The 20,729-nt window shown below is 41.6% G+C and overlaps 1 protein-coding gene across 1 annotated transcript in view; it reads right to left on the reverse strand.

Moving 5' to 3' along the window:
* Positions 1-20,729, reverse strand: part of PARD3 (par-3 family cell polarity regulator) — a 714,541-nt gene that overhangs the window by 186,799 nt on the left and 507,013 nt on the right. The window contains exon 18 of the mRNA XM_012642182.1: positions 10,669-10,900. Coding sequence (XP_012497636.1) covers positions 10,669-10,900 — 232 coding nt within the window. The remainder of the gene's footprint in view (positions 1-10,668; positions 10,901-20,729) is intronic.

Below are 20,729 nucleotides of genomic sequence, written 5' to 3' on the forward strand. Positions count from 1 at the left end.
CGATAAAATCCTTGAGAATTATTTTGGGGAGAGAAAGGACCATAGATGGAGAAAGCTATAGAAATCAAGTAGGAATAACACTTAAAAGTCAGGTTCAAAAGATACTAACTTCCACATTTCCAAGCTAGCAAGAATTTGTTTTTTCACAGCATACACAATAGCAATGCCACGTTACAGGATCGATTTCATAGCAATCTTGGCTCCCACATGGGTTTTGGGGGCAGCATAACCCACCCAAAGGGGCAGGAAGGCTGAGATGGTGCAGCAGAGTGGTTAGGGAACACAGCCTTGGAAGTCGGCCAAGTGTTCAAATTTGGTGTGGCCCTCCCACGCGATCACCGTGTGACTTTGGCACGTTGGTTCACCTCTTCGAACATTTATGTTTTGGTTTATTCATAAAATAGGGCTAAAATTAGCATCTTTTAGGGTTGTTATGAGGATTAAATGGGTTCTTGAAAATAATGTTCTTAGCAGAGTGTCCAACACGCAGTGAATGCTAACTACTCACTGTAGTCCTGGGCGGAGCAGGTAACATGAGGAATGCATTTCCTCGGTAGGCGAAGGCACGATGACCAGCATGTCAGCCAACAAAGTAGAAATGTGGGCCAAGGAATAATGAATATCCCTCTAACTAACTGGAAGAGTGGAAACAGGGGAACCTTAACATAGCACGTAGGGATGTTTTAGAGTTGGTTTCCATCAGTTCAGCTCATTTCGAAGTCTCTGTTCCTTTGTATGAACAGAGAATCTAAAGTTATACCTTCATTTCCTGTTTTAAAGACTCAAATTATTACATAACTCAAGAGAAAGATGATATTTTCATTACAAAAGAAATGGAAGGTACAATATACTTATTATAAACGTCCCGGAAGGAGAAACCAGGGAGGTGAGGTTACCATCACCCCATCACACTGTACCTCCTTTAAGAGTGCAGTCGGGAAGATTCCAGGCCCCAGGTGCCTCCACTGAGTACGTGGAGACCAGGCAGTAGGGAGACAAAGAAAGCCCCAGAGGGCCCCCTCCTGTAGAGGCAGAGGTTGTCTGTGAGCTGTCCCGGCTTTGGCCTTCAGGAAGGAAGAAGCCTTTCACCCACTAACTCAACCTCTCTGCAGCGGCTGCCCACAAAGCTTGTGAGGAGTAAAACCAAGGTTCTGACTCTTTTAAGGACAGAATCTCCCACCATCTCCTGGACCCTGATGTTCTGAGGCTTAGGAAGACTTGAACAGGGTTATTTTGACATTAACTCCTTGCTTGAATCTGTCACCCCTCAACTATACAACCCTCAGCCTGAAAGTCGGGAATTGCCTAACATGAAGGATTTAATTTGGCAATCACAGCATCTCTTTTGTGAGTCTGATGTAACGGGATACTTAAATCACGTATGGCCGCTCACGGCAGGAAAATGGTAACTTCAACAAGAAACCAAAGAGTATTCGGCAGATCTATGGAGCAGGAAGAGGCTGCTCATTCAGGGATTATCTCTTTTGTCCCAGGCATATGCACACCTAAGGCAGAGACACCGGCAGTGACGTCTCTGCCCAAAGATGCCCTAGTAGGAACACTTGTCAAAAATTACAAAATTACCCCAATAGAAATTTCTCCCATGCGCCATCTATTACTTACTCTGGACCTTTTATGTATTTATTCATTCGTTCAACACATACTTGTCATCTTAGTCTAGACTTGACCAGAAGCAGACCCTGAGCCGAGGATTCAGGGCGGTGGGCTGGGGGAAGGAACACCAGGAGGGGCGTGGAAGTGTCAGAGGGGGAAGGAAAGGCAGCCATGGAGTGCTCTCCAGCTGTCATGCTGTGGGGAGCGGAGTTCAACCTCACGGGCGAGCCCTGGGAGCGGGGTCGGGGTGGTGCTCTCATCCTGGAACAGGAACAGGAGTCCCCGGGGCTGTCCAACTGCAGATTCTGACATCAGCAGATCTAGGGTGGGGCCTCAGATTCCGCATTTGACAGGCTCCCAGGTCCTGCCACATTCCTGGTCTCAGGACCACCTTTCAGGGCCAAGGGTGTAGACCTTGTGACTTAGCATCATAAACCTAAGGGCTATGGGGCCCAGGGAACATTCGCACCAGCTTCCGTGGGAGGTGGGCTGGGGGCTGCTCCGAGGTGCTGTCACGCCCGGGGCACTTCCCGCTGGCCCAAATGGAGATGCAGTGGTGCCTCCCAAGACCAGCCACTGAAGGGATTCGGGTGACTGGCATCTGTCACACGTACTGGGCACTGATGACACACCAGGCAGAATGCCAGGGACACAGCAGGGGTCAAAAGGGTTGACTTTCCCTGCCACTGTCAACCTACAATTAAACCAAGTAAGTGGCATAGATCATATGGCAAGTAGGAGTGAGTGCAAATGAGAAAAACAATGCCAAAGCATGGGACAGGGAGCATCCAGGTGGGAGGGAGAGCGGTTTGCAATTCTGGATAGAGCCCCCCTCCCCAAAAAGTGGACACTTGAACAAAGAGGCTAAAAGGTGTGCGAGGAGCCTGTAGACATCTGAGGAGAGAATATTCGGGAAGAAGGAGCAAGAACAAAAGCTCTGCTGGGCCTGCCAGGTTCAGGGAAGTAGAGCGAAGCTGGCCAAGGGAAGGGGAGGAGCAAGGCGAGAGAGCTGCGGTAGGGCAGGTCCTGCAGGGCCTGATGGGTGACTAAGGGTTTCGCTTTTCCTCTGAGTGACTTGGAGGGACAAGGGCTGCAGCTGTGTGCTGAAGACAGAGCCAATGGGCGTTTGCTTTTGTGCATTCGTAAGCTGAATGTGGGGTATATGGAAAGAAACAGGAGTCAAGGATTCCTCCAAGGTCTTGGATGGAACCAACTGAAAAGACAGAGTTGCCGATCTCTGAGAAAGGGAGGGCTCCCAGGAGCAGGTCTAGGGGAGGAAATAGGGAACTGAGTTGGCAGCATGTCAAGGTTCAGCTCTGGTCAACATTCACATGAACATGTCAAGAAGGTGGTTGGATCCACATACAAACACGAATCAAGAGTTCAAAGAAGATGCCCAGGCAGAAGATGTGAATCTGGGAGCCATCTGCCTATAGACTGTATGTAGAGCGCAAAGGGTCTGTTTCCTGAGAATAGCACAATTCTGTGTTACCGAAAAGAGAAAAAGAGAAGAGGATGGAGGACCGAGCCCCAGGGCACTCCAGTACCTGGAGGAGGGAGAATGGCACAGGTTAGCAAAGGAGACCCAACAGAGAGCAATGATCAACATGCCAGGTGCTCTGGTAGACCCAGAGGAGAGACGAGAGCGGACAGGCACTGCCCAATGGTGACCAACGCCACTGGTGACCCGCACAGAAGCAGGCTTTGTGGAAGGGGATGAAGGATTCATGAAGAGAGTTCAAGAGAGAATGGGAGGATGGAGAGAGCAAATACAAGTTTATGAAAGAGTTCGCTATGACAGGCAGGAGAGCAAATGCGAAGGGCAGGCGGGGCCGAGGGAGATTATTCTCTAAGATGGAGGAAACAATGGCATGGCGTAGGACAGTGTGAATGATCCGGTGGAAAAGAGCAGTCACCGCTGACACGGAAGAGAGAAGACAGAATTGCTGGAGCAATGATCTGGAAGAGGGGAGGGAGGGTCAGACAGCCTTGGGGGTCTAACCTTGATGGGAGGGAGACTCAACCATCAAAAAAAAAAAAAAATCAAACAGAAAGGTTAACAGGAGACATGCTTATTTCACTATGATCTGAAACCTAATCTCATTTTAGTCTTTCGTTTCTAAATCGGCTATTATCAAACATGGGTGAGAAGAAAACCATCCAACGTTCAATTACGTAAGAGGACACTCCCCCAGTGCATTCTTTAAAAGACTGCTTGTAAGAATAAAACAATTACCTTTATATAATAACTCGCGGCTAGATAAAAATATTTAGAAATAACATGCACTTGACCTATTATATGTAATGCAAAGGATACAGAGCCTCTAATGGCAACAAATAAAAACATCCAGAAAGAAAATTTCCAGTCTACGTTGTGGTGCGTCATTAGCCAAGCCTGCCTTCCAGTATGTTTTTTAATGGTGTGATGGTATTTATTTACCCCGTGTTATTAGAAAGTGAATAGTCACTAGGCTTCAATTTTCACATCAATTGCAGGAAAAAAAAAAGATTCCATTTTCTACACAATCTGGAATTGAAATTGACTTAGCATCTCAGAACTGTCAAAAATTTCTTTTACGAAAAGGTTTGCTTTACAGAGACTATAAAGTAGGTGTCATCCTTGACACTTGCGTTCTATATTCACGCCGCAGGTCTATGGAAAAGAAATGTTCGAGAACGTCAGGAAAGGTCTTAGAGAGGCCCAGCCGTCACGCTTTGTGCCTCCCCGGGCTTCCTCTGCAGTCGGCTTGAGCGCCGTCGATGCTGCAGATGTCAGAGGTTCTCTATTTAAAACTGCTAACAAGGAAGAGAGGAATACTTGAAGGATATGATTATCAGCTAGCCTAGAACTCGTCTTTGCTAACAGGTCAGTCTGACACTTATTTTCCTGTGTTAAAAACAAGAACCTCTGTTTCAGATTCAAATTAAAAGCAGCATACATTAAAATCCTGGGTAATTTACAGATTCGGAACCTCTTCCGAATGAGGAATAAGGAAACCACCCAGGATGTGTAATTATAAAACAGAGCTGTTCTCTGTCCAGGTGACAAACAAGAAAACAAATAGAATCATGTAAAAATCTCCCTTTTCAAACTCTTTCTTCTCGTTACCAAGAATTGCTCCTGTGTTTCATTTAGAGAGGCTTATTTTAACTGCGTTCCTTAAATCACCAGCAGATTGCACGGGGCGCTGCTTAATTTTACCAATGTGAAAGCGCTTACATTAATCCCTGCGGCAATCAGGCCTGAGTCATAAAAAAAAACCCAAGCCCTGATACTTCTGACATGAGCAAATAAACACTGTTCCGTGTGCCTCCTTCCTAGCTCACAGGTGAGGGCTGCCTTTCTCTTGGTTGGGTGGGGGGTGAGGGGAGATGCAAACTCCTCTCAAGTCAGAGCAATTAAATCCTCCTCCCAGGCACCCGACCCCGATTCCATAACACCCTTTATCAAATGGGTTTCCTTTTCACCTTCACATTTATTTGTAATTAGGATGCAATTCTAACAGTTTCAGGAGACAGAGCTAACTAAATACAGACGTTGTCTAAAATCCCAAGGGGCCATGAATAATGAAGGGGTCGTGAATTAAGGCTCCTTACAAGGCTTCCTTCTCAAGCAAGGACTGTCTGAGATCCACCTGCACTAGTATTTGGAGCTCTGGTTAGAACACTTGGCCAGGCAGGCTCCTCCTTCCAGAAACATCTATGAACGAGGAAGTGCTCTCATAACACGTGGTCTCAGCAAAACCTCCGGGCTGCTGTGTGCCAAAGTAGCTCTACTTTCTCACACTGGAAGAACCTGCTGGTTCAGCCATCCCTGAGCACGGAAATTGGTTTTCCTAAGCACCCACCCATCATTTTTTGTCTAAACACTGTAACTCATAGAGGGACTAACCCTTGCCAAAAAGGCCCTTCGAACTGTCCCATTCTGGTCATCAATTTGCCCCATAGCATCTTACCCCTGATGGGAGACTAGTTCCACCCACACAGCTCACTGCCCCCGCCCTGAGTCACCTGTGACATCTGCTTGTGTCCCCCACACCACAGGGTCACACGACAAAACCAAACTGGTAGTGGCACTTTACATAATCTTGAAAGCTCTGACATCCAACTGGTGTATGCTGAAGATTTCTGAGTACGCCAGCAGCTAGGACCATGGTCTTCCACTATGAAAAGGGGCTAATAAAAAAATGATGGGGGAAAAAAAAACATGTCTGCCTTTTCAAGCAGTAATTTAAACCCCCAAGCTGGAAATCAAGATCAAAAAGTTCCAAATTGATTAAGAACGAAAATTACTAAACCATCAAAACTGCTGATGTCGTAAACAAAATTCGTCAACAGCCACTAAGAATTCATTAAAAGTAAATTTATTGTTTGTTTTTTTTAAAAAAAAAAAAACAACTGTGCAATATGTGCTGTTCAAGACATTTTTTGAATCGGGTTTGTTGTTCATCTCTTCTCGGGCTTCGGTTTGGCAAGGCTAAATGAGAAACACGGTACAGACACACAGTTAGTACGCACAGGTAAGGACAGCAACGACAACTCGTGTTTGTCATTCTCTCACAAGCTTAAGACGTGCAATCCAAACGACAACATTAAGCGTTAAAATCTGATCTTGCTCATTGTGTTCTGAAAACAGTCATACTACTGTATTTTCCTTTTTAGATTATATCTGATTTCCACCAAACAGAGTTTCAAACTAAATTATCTATTTCCTCTTCCAAAACTGAATAAAACAATGCTGCCGGGCCCCAAGTAATCATTTTAAATGTAACTGGAGGATTCCATTGTAATGGAAACACAGCAACATTACTTGTGCTTTAGCTATCCACGGCGATAGGTTCTCAGCTGTCGCATACACACAAGAGCAAGACACAATCTGAAACATGTACGATGAGGCCACTTCTAAGGACCTTCGGTTCAAACAATAACAGTTTAAATATTGCAGCAAAGCAGTATCAAAATGCACTTACTCTACGGCTGGGGAGAAAAAAAAAAATCCCAGAACCGATCATTTTAAATTCTTAATATATAAGAATATGCATTTTATTATCTTGCCGGTTATTTCAATTTGGAGATGAAAACGAAGGTAAAAACATGTCACTCAAATGCTGTTGCTTTCCTTTAAGAACGAACACATTTAAAACATTAATCAACACATCTCCCTCCTTCTAAAGTACATACTTAGAGTTCCCTCTTCAGTGACAATTTCATATAATTGCAGAATTCTCAGAAATCCCTTACAGTGTGAAGTAGGAATGGCCAAGACTGGAGATTCCCGCCCTCCCTCTGCCCTGCCCTGCACAGGCAGAATGATTACATGCGCGAGTCGTGTTCACCTGTTTTGTAAGCACACAAGGTTTCTTAGACACAAAGCCATTTTAATTAAGGCAGCAGGAGCTCCTTAAGCGCAAAAGAAGATGTAGGACGTACAAGGAGAAATTAATACGAACATGAAACACTTTACATTCGTTATTTGATGCCTTGTAGATGTAAATTTGTGATTGAAAACTTGCATTAAGGTGGCCTGTGCACTTCATATACTCCATAATTTATAAACAGAAGAGTGATTCCTATGACTCGCAACATCCTTTCCTACAGCTGTTTATCAATAATGGAATCATTTTTGTGACTCCCATTCAATGTGTGAAACAGAAAACCATGTCGTCTGTATATGCCAATGACTAAAAATACCTACGTGAGGTATCATCATTTCCTCTGGTACAATTTTTAAAATAGGGGCCATCCATTTGGCCCTTATCATATTTTAACTAAAAATCGCAGACCACCTGCACAGGTAGAAATAGTGCATGTGTGGGAGTGGGGGTGGGGGGTAGGATGGTAGGGCATTTATCTAGAAAGCTTGACTCCCAATATCTAATGTCGTTTACCCTTAGTCTGCTCTTTTTGTTATCTGAACCACAAAACAAAAACAAAAACATAACTCACACAGACACACCCCTGCTTTGTACTTTAGACCTGTACTGGCCTGCCACATTTGAACACTTTCAAACTGTTGTAAGAAATGTATATGCACATACTCATTCTGATTAAGCTATTTAAAAGCAACACTGCTAAGGAAATCACACCCTAGTCTTCTTAAAAGAATAAAGAGAAAGGAAGAGATTAATTTTAAAATCTTACTGTATTCCCCACACCATGTTGTTTAACAACAACAAAAAGAGATAACGTAAGATGACATGAAAGTATCAACCTGAGGTTATATTAGTTTCAAATAATCAGATCCAGTAGGCATAGAGGGTTGTTTAGAAAGTGACACTCTTAAAGCTAAGAGTCTTCTCAAACACTAATGGCGTGTAATGATGGTGTGAAGGGTGGAGCAAGAACCAACATCCAATAAAACGAAAAGCTTACTTTATGTTTAATAGATTGTTCTCAGCTCATTTCAAGGAGCAGTATTTGGCAAGCTTCAGTGCTTCCCCAAAGGGCTGAAGCAGCAGTTTGCAATTAGATAAAACCCAACCATGTCCAGGTATAGTAGTCAAGATGCTACAACTCTGCCAAAAGACGTATTTACATTCTAGATGAGGTGGTATGTTGCTCCCCTGGGGAAAAAAAAACTCTCTTTCATGAAATTCACAGACTTCCAAGGTATGCATACTCCCACCATGGCAGATTTTTGGCTACCAGCATGTCGTCACCGAACATGGAACCGGAGAGAGCTGTGTAGTACCCACCAGTCCATAGTGTTAGCATCACGCCCATACAATAGGTGTAAATAATCTCAAAATCAGAGACCGTAGTATAGTAAACATAATTAGGAAGTGAGGAATTTTGAGCAATTACCTTTTTAAGATAATTTATTTCATTTTTAATAATGGCTGTGTTTAACAACAAGAACAACTGGCTCTCCCAAGCCAGTATGAGCTGACTTGAGCAAACCGCTAATGCTAGGTGCCCAGGAAAGGGTAGATGGGCACGATTTTCATACCAGCCATTCTTAAACACTGGTAGAATATTGGCCTAATTTTTAGAAGAAGCCTTCAGCCCCTGCACCTGAACATAGAATTTGATGACCAAGACTATGAAGGGTCAACTCCTCCATCACAAAGCTGGCATTCCTTACAAGTGATAGGCACAGTCTGTAGAGTTAGATCTAGAGAAAACATCATGTAGTGTTTGACAGCACTTTTAGCGGAAAGAGAGTTGTGTTGTGTTGTTCTTCAGGGTCCTTTGGAGATAACATACATTTTCTCCAAACTCCCCACTCCTCTGACCCCAAACAGAAAGCTCCCCTGTAGACCTCTCGTCTGGAGTTGCAAGTTACAGAAAAAGATCATTCATAATGAATGTAATTCTAAGACACTAGAAGTTTATTTTTTTACCCCACAACAGGAACAGAGAACCATATCCATCAGATAAATGTTGGTGATGAATGAAAACTAACTATTAGCTCTCACTAAGACATCAAGAGAGCCCCGGGAAAGGAGTGTGCCGCGGGTCTCGGGGCAAGTTGCTCCCAATTCTTATTCTCTAATGTAAAGAAGACCGTAGCACAAATTCCTTACATTTTAATTGGTGGGCAGCAGCCTTTTTTCTGTGCACTATGTAGGTGTCAGTTTATGAGCTGTCAGTTTGCATATAAGGAATGAAATCCCCTGGCTAACACAAAAACTGAAAATAAAGTGGCAGTTAGAGTAATTTCATCCTGTAGGATTCTTGGACACGCAATGTAATAAAGAAAGATGATCTGACTGAGAATGCACTCAGAAGGAACAGTATATAAATAAGAAAAGCTCTAATGGAAAACTACGAAAATCCCAATGTTCTAAAGCACTGGGAGACAGAAATCCAATCCTATTTAAATAAGAAAATAGTGCTAAGAAGCCAGATTTTGTGTCCATGGAAGTCTATAGTCACTTTCCTTCTTCCTTGCACTTGGCTTGATCAGACATCTACAGAATGCATCTGCTGTCCGCGTAGCCTTCAGGCTGGGCCACGATTCTAGGACTTTCCAGGCCTGACTTAATCTATAACTCCCTGAATTATTGAGGTCAACCTCAGGATTATAAATCAAGAAAGTCTATGAAAATAAAAACTCGTGTTCACATTTTGCAATTAAAAGAAAGTTAAAAGGAAGGGATTCATAACACAGGATAACTACTTTTTGAAAAGTCAAGTGGCTGTGGGCATGTTTTCAATTTTAAACCATCATCTTGATATGTTTAGGGGTTTAATTTATGGAACAATCAAGCAATCTTTATATTTAACATTAAATGCCCGAATATTATAAATCTCCTTAGACGAACATTTATGGGAGAGTTTCAGTGCAACTTCTGAACAACTTGTCACTTTTATTGTATAGCGATGATTTGTAAAAAAATGATATGCTAAGTAATCCTAGAGTATAATTTAGGGACACAAAAACAACTGTCAAGAGACAGCCAGAGACTACATTTAATGAAATCTTTACAGACTGAAGTAATAAGTATTAAATTAATCAACACAGCTTAATTGAAGGTCTATTTGTAACATTTTTTATTAGACTTGTTATTAACGAACCTTTAAATGCTACCACTAACTTGAGCTCTGTGTTAGATTTAAATAATGAACCATTGTTCACACACACAAAAAAGAACAAACAGTGCTTTAATGGCCCTTTGTCTCACTGGGGCTTTTACTCTTATGCATAACTAAGATACAGACATGTCCCTCCTTCCTCCCAACAATTATTTACACAGTTGGCAAGGTATCATCTTTAAGGCTGTTAAAATGGTCTGCAATATTCCAGTGAAATCCTTAAGAAAGTAAAAATATAGTAGCTGGAAATTATACACAAATTTTGGGTAACCTGAAAGATAATGTTTTCAAATCTGTGCTTTCAAGTACTTTTTATTTTACTTATTATTATTTTTTTTTTTGAGACAGGGGTCTTGCTATGTTGCCCAGGCTGGACTCAAGCAATCCTCCTGCCTCAGTGTCACGAGTAGCTGGGACTACAGGTATGCGCCAGCACACCGGCTTTTAGTACTTTTTTGTTACTCTCGCGCTTGTGTATGTTTAGGGAAGCTCTGGTTTATGCTCGTGAAGACTTACCTGAACATGTCGCCCAAGCCCTTGAGCATCCCCTTCTTGGCTTTCATTTTATCTTTCTCCTTATCTCTCTCTTTCTTCCTCTCTTTTCCAGTTTTATCCTTTTTCCGATCGGTCCTGTCGCCTTTCTCTTGGTTTCCGTTCATGTGTCTCTCCAGAGAGTGGGAGGGCTGATCACTGGCCGTGGATACTGACTCTCTCCCTGATCTTGAACTTTCTTCTGTGTCTTCTTCCACTTGGAAGGAAAGAGGGAGGAAAAAAAAAACCAGGAACACAGTGAACCAAAGCAACAAAAATAAAGAAGCTAAAATACACGTGAGGACTTTACTTTCTCACATTTTTTCTGCAGCATGGCCCTGCCATCAACACGATGGCAATGCTGTTAAATTCTGGGTGGAGCTGGAATGCACTACGTGATGTGGGTGCCTCCCGCGCACGTGTGTGCTCCTCTGTGAACATGGTATGCCGAGCAAGGGCAAAAGAGAAGCAGCGCTCTGGCTGGATGCTGCTGCACGCACAGCAACGTTTCAGGCTACAGACCGTGCGCTGCTTGGGGCCCCAGCATGGCCTCGTTACACGGGGCAGACCTCTGAGAGTCCTGTGTGCTATCTTTGCAAAGCGAAAAGAAAGAAAAGAAGGAACCTCTCCCCAAGGACTTCCTTTCTTCTTGGGTAAGGATAAGGTAGACACACTCTGGCCCCTCATTAATTTGCTAAACTACACGAAAGTCAGCACAAAGGTTTTCTTTCCTCAGGCTCCCAAATATATGTCCATTTATGATTTCTGCACACGGAAGAGTGGATTTTTTGGTTTATAGCTATAACAGATCTTCGCAGGCTCTGTAACTTTTCTTTGCACAAGGCGAACATCAGAAATAATGCCTACTACGTGTCCTAATCCTAAACAATTTTGCATGCCTATCTGCACCATGGCAGCTGAACAGAGGTGGATGGAGCCATGAAAACCAGTAAACCCATAACTGCACTCGTCTAGACTCTGCAGATAGAAGATCTACTTAGTGATAACAATGTTCCACTCCTTGAACCAACACTTAGTAAGCACATGGTCTAAGGGTACTTCATTACCTCCAACTCTCTGCGTTCGCGAGAATTACGAGTAGGCTTCCACCCACCAAAAGAACTTGAAGAATTTCTCTATTAAGTAAGAAGCATAGATGTACATATTAACAGCCATTTTCAGAAATCTTTTGAGATTAGTTGCCTAAAGTTGTCCTCCAGATATAGTAAGAATTATTGGGGCTTCAGGTGACTCCTTGAATTCTGAGGTCATTTTTCTTTTTCCAGCATCAACAAAGAAAATATAGATCGATGTTGTTGAGCTTCTTGTCACACAGTGCTAAAGGGAACAATTAGGTCTCTCCCTAATCCTTTGCAAAGAACTGACCTCAAGTCAAGTTCACGTATCTTCAAGTAAAATTCAGTATAACCTCTCCAACAGCAAGGGACACTTGAATTAGCAACACACAATACCAAGGGTATAAGAAGACCGGCTGAAACAATCCCAATCTCTTGGTTTTCTGTTATTAAACCCTTACAAATCTGAAAAGAGATGATATGAAATGATGGCGTAGCCACGTCCACGTAATATAGTTTTTTAAAAAACTGTAGGACTCTAGGACTGGCAGGCAACCACATCAATGACTTCAGGAAGGCTGACCTCCCTCTGTACTGGGGTTTCTTTAATTGTGAGCCACCCTCCTCTAAAGGACTTTGTGGCTTTTAGGAAATCTGCTTTTTTCCTCTCTATCCATTAATATTAATGTATAAATACTAATTGTGCAGGTTGGTTAGAGGAAGCCATTTACAACTTTCAGATTCACATAGTTAACGAAAGTCCATAGTCTTACAAATAGTGCTGAGTGAAAGCTGTGATCTTTTTGTGGTATACACAGAGCAGGGAAAGAATATCCTGGCACCTCGCCCAAGGGCTTGCTAATTATGCCTAGCCTTTTCAAAGGAGAGCTCCCAAAAAGAATGTAAATATAGCGTAAGCAAGACTGCAGCACCTTACCTAGTACCCTTGAACGTGGCTTCATTCTGTTTGCAAACCATTACTTTGACCTTTGAGATAATTGACCAAACCATTATAAAACAATTTTCAAAAGTTCTTGCGAGCTGTAAAACCTAGGTCTGTTGGTATACCCAAACCAGATAAATGGATGCTAATGAGTTTTCTATAATTCCTACATGGAAACCTCCTTTCATCTCTACTTTCATAGCTCTATATATTAATATAATTTTTTATTATTGCACTTCTCAGATGATATCTCAAACATGTCTCTCTCCCTTTCTTTAAGCTCCTAAACTGAGGATGGCCAGGCAAACAGCAGGTGCTCATAAATAGTTGTGGAATTGCAAGACAATTGGTAAAACCCGACTCATGACTTTATCCCAATCAAACTTCTACCCAGCTTCTGGGTACCAGCATTCTTCTGTCTTCAGAAAAATGCCTACACTCCTCTAATCAAACCGGACAAGACAGGCCACACCACAACTACAGAAACACCAGGAGCGCCCACTGTACTTGATCCAGCTCCAGTCGGTTCTGCTGTATTTTAGCCTATTATTGTTAGTGCTGTATGTATCATCTAATGCACTTTATGACCCTCGACAATGTCTGAAACTATAAACAAAACAATGCGCTCCATAAATGTAAATGACTTAGTCTTTCGCAGCAACCATTATCATAAATCATGAATGGAAGTATCAGTAGTGATTCTGTTAGTTTTCTGCCTAATAGTTTTGGCAGAGGTTCAAGGGGCATATGTTTGATCTTGGCTCGGGAACAGAAAGAAGGCAGTGCGTTCACAACTCACTATATGCTGAAGTCATATTTGTTGCCAGTTCTTTTCATATTCATGATAATTTTCTGGTGTATGTAATGCAACTTATTTTCTAAATTGGGTGACGTAAAGTTAGTTATCAAATCATTTATTAACTTCAGGTTTTTATAACCTCATTTTATAAAATCAAAACCCCTACCCTCAGTTTCTTGCCTCAAGCAAGCGAACTGTTTAAAATGATACTTGTGCATTTGAGAATTCTTTTTGCTTGTTCTGAACATTCTAATTTAGATAATACATTATCACGGAAACTCTTCTGGGGGTGTACTAATTTAACTAATCTCTTTGAATGCCAACTAATTAAAAATATTTAGCAATATGTAGCTTCATATGTACAAACATAAGATGTTCTTTTAGGGTATCGCACTATATATGCTTCAAACTTTGAAATTAATCGATAGAGAAAAATAAGAATCTCTCGCATTACCCTGCCTCTATGCAGAAATACTGTGGTTTTTAAAAGCTCAAATAAATTGGTTATACATGCTTAATTTTTGAAGACTATGTATATTTTTAAGTTTACTGATACGTTAGCCAAATTGCAAGTTTTAATACCAATCTTTGTATGTTTAATACTAGCTATATAGGGTACATAAGAATTTTTACTCCCTTAAACTAAGAAAACACAAAATACTCATATAAACAATTTTTCAAATAAGTTCTAGTAATATTATTAGCCTGATCTATTATGTTCATATAGTGAATTACAGTGCAAGAACTAATCAGAAACCTATATTTAGATAGTTTACTATTTTAAATGCTATATAAATTTCAATTTTTTTTCTCTTTAATTCTGCTCAATTTTATAGGTTATTTGCTTTCCTTTTGGAGGTAGCCTGCACAAAGAAAGATAATTATCTCCTTCCAAATAAACAGAAATTTCTATTTTTGACAACATTTCTGCCTGTTTGAACCTGCTCTATGCACTGAACTATCAGCTACTTTCTCATGTGATTACCTATAAAGACGGGTACTTTCCAGTTTCTTTTTTTAAAGAAGGTATAGCATGAAGCTGCTCATTTCTCTTTAATGCAGAACAGTCATTCTGCAATTAAGACGTACCTAATTACCATGTTTTCAACAGATGCAAATGTAGCTCAATTAAAATTCTACTCCATGTTACAAATTAAGCTACTCAATTCTGAAAGGTATCATGTTAGGACTGGGTCACCAAGAAGTTTGGAAAAGATCAGGCACTTATGTGTTAATGATTATGGAGAAAATGACTTTGAGTATTAATTGAAGCTCAAAGTTCTACAGCTTCTGCCCTTAAATAAAATACTTCTGTTTAGTCATTACAAACATTTTACTGTCAAAAGTTGACTCTAAGCCACATGGGCATTAGAGTCCTTTTTTTTTTTTTCTTTCCTATTAAGAAGCAATGCTACTGTTAATACTGTAATGATCTCTGTTGGTTGCTATTCAAAATCCATTTTTTACCTCCTTCTTCCTAATGGAACTCTGTGTTTAGGAATGCAACCTACTTCCAGCATGTGAATCATGTGGATGCCATACCCCTGTTGACTTATTAGTACAAAGTTATTAGACCCAGAATGGCCTAATCATACGGACATAGCCCCATGCTTAGGGAGATGGCTCATTCCCCTCTGCTGGCCATGAAAAAGAAAGTAAAAGCCCCTGAGCCCTGGAACTAACCTGTAGATAGCTGAATTGTGGATAATGGAGTGGAAGGAGCAGAAAGATGTTGGTTCTCTGATGACACCACTAGACTGTAGAATCAATAATCCCTGAAGTTGCCCAACTCTGGAACTCAGTTATGTAGGACAATGTATTTCCTGATCATTGGGGTTGGTTTGAGTTGGGCTTTCTATTAAATGTAATGGAAAGCATACTAACAGGTACATTTTATAAACCAAACTTCAGAACATCCGTGGAATATCTACAGTGTCATTTATCACAAGAGCAAGAGTTAGGAGTTAATGTCATCGTTTTAGCCAGCTTGGACAATCTCACTAGATTTAAATGATTTGTTCAGCTTTGCTACTATATTTAAATGACTTGTTCAATAGATATTAACAGAGACATACAAAGCTAAAATGATAACGTAACACTACATTACTTATTTAAAACTCAAGAAGTACCCTCCTCTGAAGGCAAGGCCCAAGAAGTATCATTGCTAAATATTTCAGTGAATGATCAAATGATTGAACAAATAACCAACAATATGAAGAACTGCCCTTTATCACTCCATATTTACAAAGAACTACCCTAGAATTAGGAATACTTAATGATCAAAACACAGATCCAATTTATGGCAATTTACAATCGACTTGGGAAGACAAAGAATCGAACGTAAGAACTCTACACAGAGTGACCGTGTCTTCACAAGCTTCCTTCTTAAACTTTAAAGTTAGTTAAAATGAGACATCAGTAATGGAAAATTTCACTAGATTTAGTAAATCCACTGACCACTAGCAATTTCTGTTTATTAATGTTAGGTAAAAATATAACATAACAAAAACAAGTGAGGACTGGACTCCAGGCACTGCATATTCCGGTGTAGGAATTAAGAACGTTGGGGACATAAATATTATTTTTATTTCTTATTTTAGTTGAATATTTTGACTTTGGAAGAGGAAGAAGGATGTAGGAAATGAACAGCTAGTGATACAGATGGTGTCGAATAACAGGATCTGCCGTTCTGGACTCTGACTTTTAACATTAGAATGATGAGCTCTTGGCAGTAGGATAACTTCGCTTTTTCTGAATACCAAAAAATTAACTGCCCCCCCCACACACACACAAAGCTGGCATGAAACAGGAAGACTTCAGAGCTTTTATACTAATATGTGGGGTGAGAATACTAAGTGGTTAGATGAAGACTGAGTGGAGAAAAAGCTGTCAAGGAATCAGGTGACATTTATTACTGGTATTGCAGAGGGGGTTTCAGCAGCTGGAGAAAGTTCAAACAGATGACTCCTCAGACACTCTAAAAATAGGTTTATTTCATTTTTTAAAAAAATCTCTCAGTCTATGTGGGTCGAGGGACAAAAACAATAGGATTACTCTTCTAATGCTCCCAAAGATAACGGTAGAATGTCACCTCCCTTCCCAAGATTATCCTACAGGACAAGCACAATGAGGGTCACATCCTCAATTTTCTTAACCTTCGCAAATTTGTTTTTGGTGTCCAATTGATTTTAACATCCAGATCGTGGCCCAAATGGATGCTGTTTTCTGTCCATGGGGACAATTTACAGGGAAGCTGACAGCTTTTTTAAAAAAAAAAAAAAAAAAACCAACACAATTCTGACCAAATGGACTGTCTATACAACCCAAATGAGAGCACTGATATTCATAGCCCTATTGGAGGAATTGCCACTGAAAACTTTGAGTCAGGAGTAAGCTTGATGTCAAATGTTTGTGTGAGCCACATTCGAAACGTTATTTATGGAGTCAAAGAGATTCCAGGCCACTGCTCAAACTCTTTTAAGCGAAGAAACAAAAACAAACAAAACAAAAATAACATAAAAATGTAAAGATATGATAAAATAGTGCATGGCTAACAATGTTCTATTTTGCTTTTTTTTTTTTTATCTCTCTGAGAAATCAGTATGCCTGTCCCCCAGAAGCCTACATTCTTAACTGTCAAGAAATATAATCTATACTGCAGGATCCAAAAGAACATTCTGATGTTAAAAACATACCTATACTAAGAAGTCTCAGACACATTCTATATCATCAGTTGGGGCTTTAGAGAAACTAGGTTGTTCAGGAAAAAGTTTCTTGAAGGAGGAATATGAGCGTCAAACATACGCGTGTTAGAAGGTAGGGGAAAGTTGTCGGGGAGAAAGAAGATACGTCACGAAGAGTGCGCTGTGTGGGCGAGGATGAGCACAGACGTTTGAGGGATTCTCAGAACATGATTGCGGAGCTTACTGGGCAAATCTGGAGACAAGAGGACCAGTCAGGAGATTCTAACAATAACTTCAGATATTAAATAATGAAGGCCCAGGCTAGACTGGAAAGAAGGGGCGAGATTAGATTTCACGAGAGAAAATTAAGCAAGCTTGGTAATGGAGCAGTTATACAGCGAGATGATGATTTCGAATTTCTGAGCCTGGAAGTGCTAATGAGAGAGATCAGATCATCTTCATCCATCTTTATGCACGAGATGCTGAGCGTGTAGACGCAGTTCCTCCCTTTCCTCTGGCACCGCCAAGCATCGTTACTCACGTGGATCACTCACTCCTGTCCCAGAGCAGATCTCCTTTCCACCGACACTGCTACTTACCATCTGACCCATCCTCTACCCCGGGGCCCCAACAAGCACATTCTTTTACTTGAAATGCTTCGGATGCTTTTTAAGGTCCTTAGGATAAAATGTAAATAACTGAAAATAGGCTGGCTGTCATCTGCTCTCTGTCTCCATCTGAAACCTCATTCTTCACTACGCTCTCCTTTGCCCCATACACAGCAACCTAATAGAGCTCGGAAGCCTCGCAGCCCACAGAGGGTCCTCATCCCTTATGTTCCATGTGTCCCCATGCACCCACTCGAAGACCCTCCAGCAACAGCATGCAACACAAGCGATACCCCTTCTGGGAACCCTTCTCCTGGCCTCTCCCTCCAACTGCACACAGGCTGGACACCCCTCGTTTGGCGCCATGCTAGCCCGTGCACTACAATGGCACTTAGCCACATTGCTGAGCAGGGGCTAGTTTACCCACTGGGTTGAATCACCGCCAAGCCCTTGGGAACTCTCGCAGCCTACATACCGGATTTTAGGTGCCACGACTCATTAATACACACTTAACTACATTAGTTTCAGTGTAATGGTAACTTTAGTGTAACTTCCCATTTGGAAGTTTGTTTAATATTCTGGGTAAAAAGCACAGGACTAAGAATCAGAAGATAAATATTCCAAGATTCAGTTCCTAAGTGTGATCTTGGTCAAATATTTAAATACTTTTTCCTCTAAAAAATGGTTAGGAATGAGGATTCTATAATTCAAATACTTCAGGTGTGAATCTTTCATTGCTTAACTTACTTTTTACCTAGGAAAAGAAATTTTAGGAATAGCTGTGGCTACTTCCCATACACACACTCGTACAGCATTCAGAAACTTCCTAAAAATTAACTGCGGCTACTTTTCTTAAACTGCAGGTTTAAAAACACAGATTGGTATAAAATGAGAGGATCGGTTATTCTTCTTACTAGCATTTCAGAACAAATATTTTTATAGGTCAACTTTAATTACCCATTAAAATGGATTAACCAAATAGGAAATAGTTGACAAAGTACTTTGACTTTCAAACCTAATCCTGCATTGTTTCACAGTAGATTTACTACAATCTAATGGGTTATGATAAAATTAGACTTAATTTGCATTATTTTTGCTCAAATAGGTGGTGATGAAAGGTGGCTAGATGTGGGTAAATGCCGAGAGCAGAAAATCTGAGGTATCAAATGCAATATGTTATTTTGTAGCTAATAAAACAACAACTAAGTTTCCCTGGAAGCTCTCATATTAGCTGACTTAATAATGTAACTTAGTCTCTTCAAATCTCATACTGCAACCTAAATTATGCATATTTTACAGCAATGCTTTTCTCTAATCTCCTAATAAGAATGCTATAAGAAAGTACACAAGCTACTGAAAAGCAACGTCTCCACTGCTGCAAGGCATAAAGTTTTTCACATTTAAAATTCTGAACTTGATCTATCTTTAAAATCAATAGGTACAATTAATAGATGTTTGGTTTTGCCGTGTTTCACCTTCTCAACCTCAACAAGAGCAGTTAGAAAATTGATAATAGGGCTTACAATTTCTGGTGATTTTTAATTATGAAAAATGGGATTATATATTTTTTCAAAAAGAAAAAAAAAAAAGCAATGTTATTGCATGCATTTCTTGGTAGCAACAGAAACTGATTTATCACGGGGGCTGCAGAAGTCGCTTGCTGAGAGCCAGGCTGGGTAGGCAATTTGCATAGAAGAGGGAGCAGATTGTAGATGCCCTGACCTGTCAAACACAGGTAGGGCCTCGGGGATAATGGGTCCCAGAATACAAAGCTTCATCCTGATCCAGACAGACACACACAACATGGAGAGGCCAGATGGATTAAATGAGAGACAAAAACGCTGGCTTCTGCCATCTCCACAGGAAGAACGTAAGTGTTACAGAAGATGACAGATACCAGATACCACATGGATCCCACCCCAGTCTCCTGGCCCCGTTGTTGTGCCCGTGCCATGATTTCAACACTGCTCAGAAGAGGCAAGACTGTTCGGTGCCATGAAATACGGTCGCCGGGGAGGTGCTCGGCCCAAATGACAAGAGCAGTCAACCATGCCTATCCTACGTGCCTTACTCGTAAAGAGGAAAAGTGCTGCGCGATGCTAGAAAGGCAGAGAATGGAGCAGTACAGGGAACGCCTGCTCCTCACCAGCCTCCACACGTGGCGTCTCAGTGACAGCCCACTCTCTACCCCAGTGTTTGTGGGGTGCACTGTATTCTTACAAAATGTCCTGGGTAACAAAAAGACTGTCTGCCCAGACGACGGTCCTCCTTTCGGATCCATTTGCAATGGGGATATGGCAGCTCAATGTCAACAGGCAGCTGTCACCGAGTCATACCACAGTGCAGGAAAGGACCTGCTGCCCCTGAGTCCTGCAGAGCACAGACAATGGAGAAGGCTGGACACACAGCTTGAGGACGCACTGCTTAGGGACAGGCCTGCAAAGGCAAGGATGCAGGAGCACAGCCACGGCGACAAAAAGCGTGCAGACAACGCCACGAAACTGCACAAGCCGGACTCTTAAAAGGATGGCGTTTAGGAAATTGAAGGAGGGGCTAGCTGAGCCGGACTTCTTCCTCACAACTGGAGGCATAAAACACCTTGCTGTCTCTAGTGGAACAGAAAGCAATAGTCTAATGACCAAGAGTAGTAATGTTACATGTGACAGGCTTTTTCGGGTAAGAAAATCAAAGCGTTTGCTGAGGCACTGAAGGTCTAGTACCTGCAAGGTCCAGCGTGGGAGACAACAGGTACAGCTGAATGTCACCACCACCAGGAATGCTGCGTAGGACAGCCGCTCCCCGCACATATACGCTGGTGGTGGTTATGCAGCTCACTCACCAGCTCATTCATTCGACAAACATTCATGGAATCCTCTGATTTGCCAAGCTCTGTGCTTGGTAACACAGGATGAAAACAGGTGTGGTGGAGTCCCCCTT

This window comes from Propithecus coquereli, unplaced genomic scaffold (genome assembly GCF_000956105.1).
Source record: "Propithecus coquereli isolate 6110/MARCELLA unplaced genomic scaffold, Pcoq_1.0 Scaffold177, whole genome shotgun sequence".
NCBI classification, from domain to species: Eukaryota; Metazoa; Chordata; class Mammalia; order Primates; family Indriidae; genus Propithecus; species Propithecus coquereli.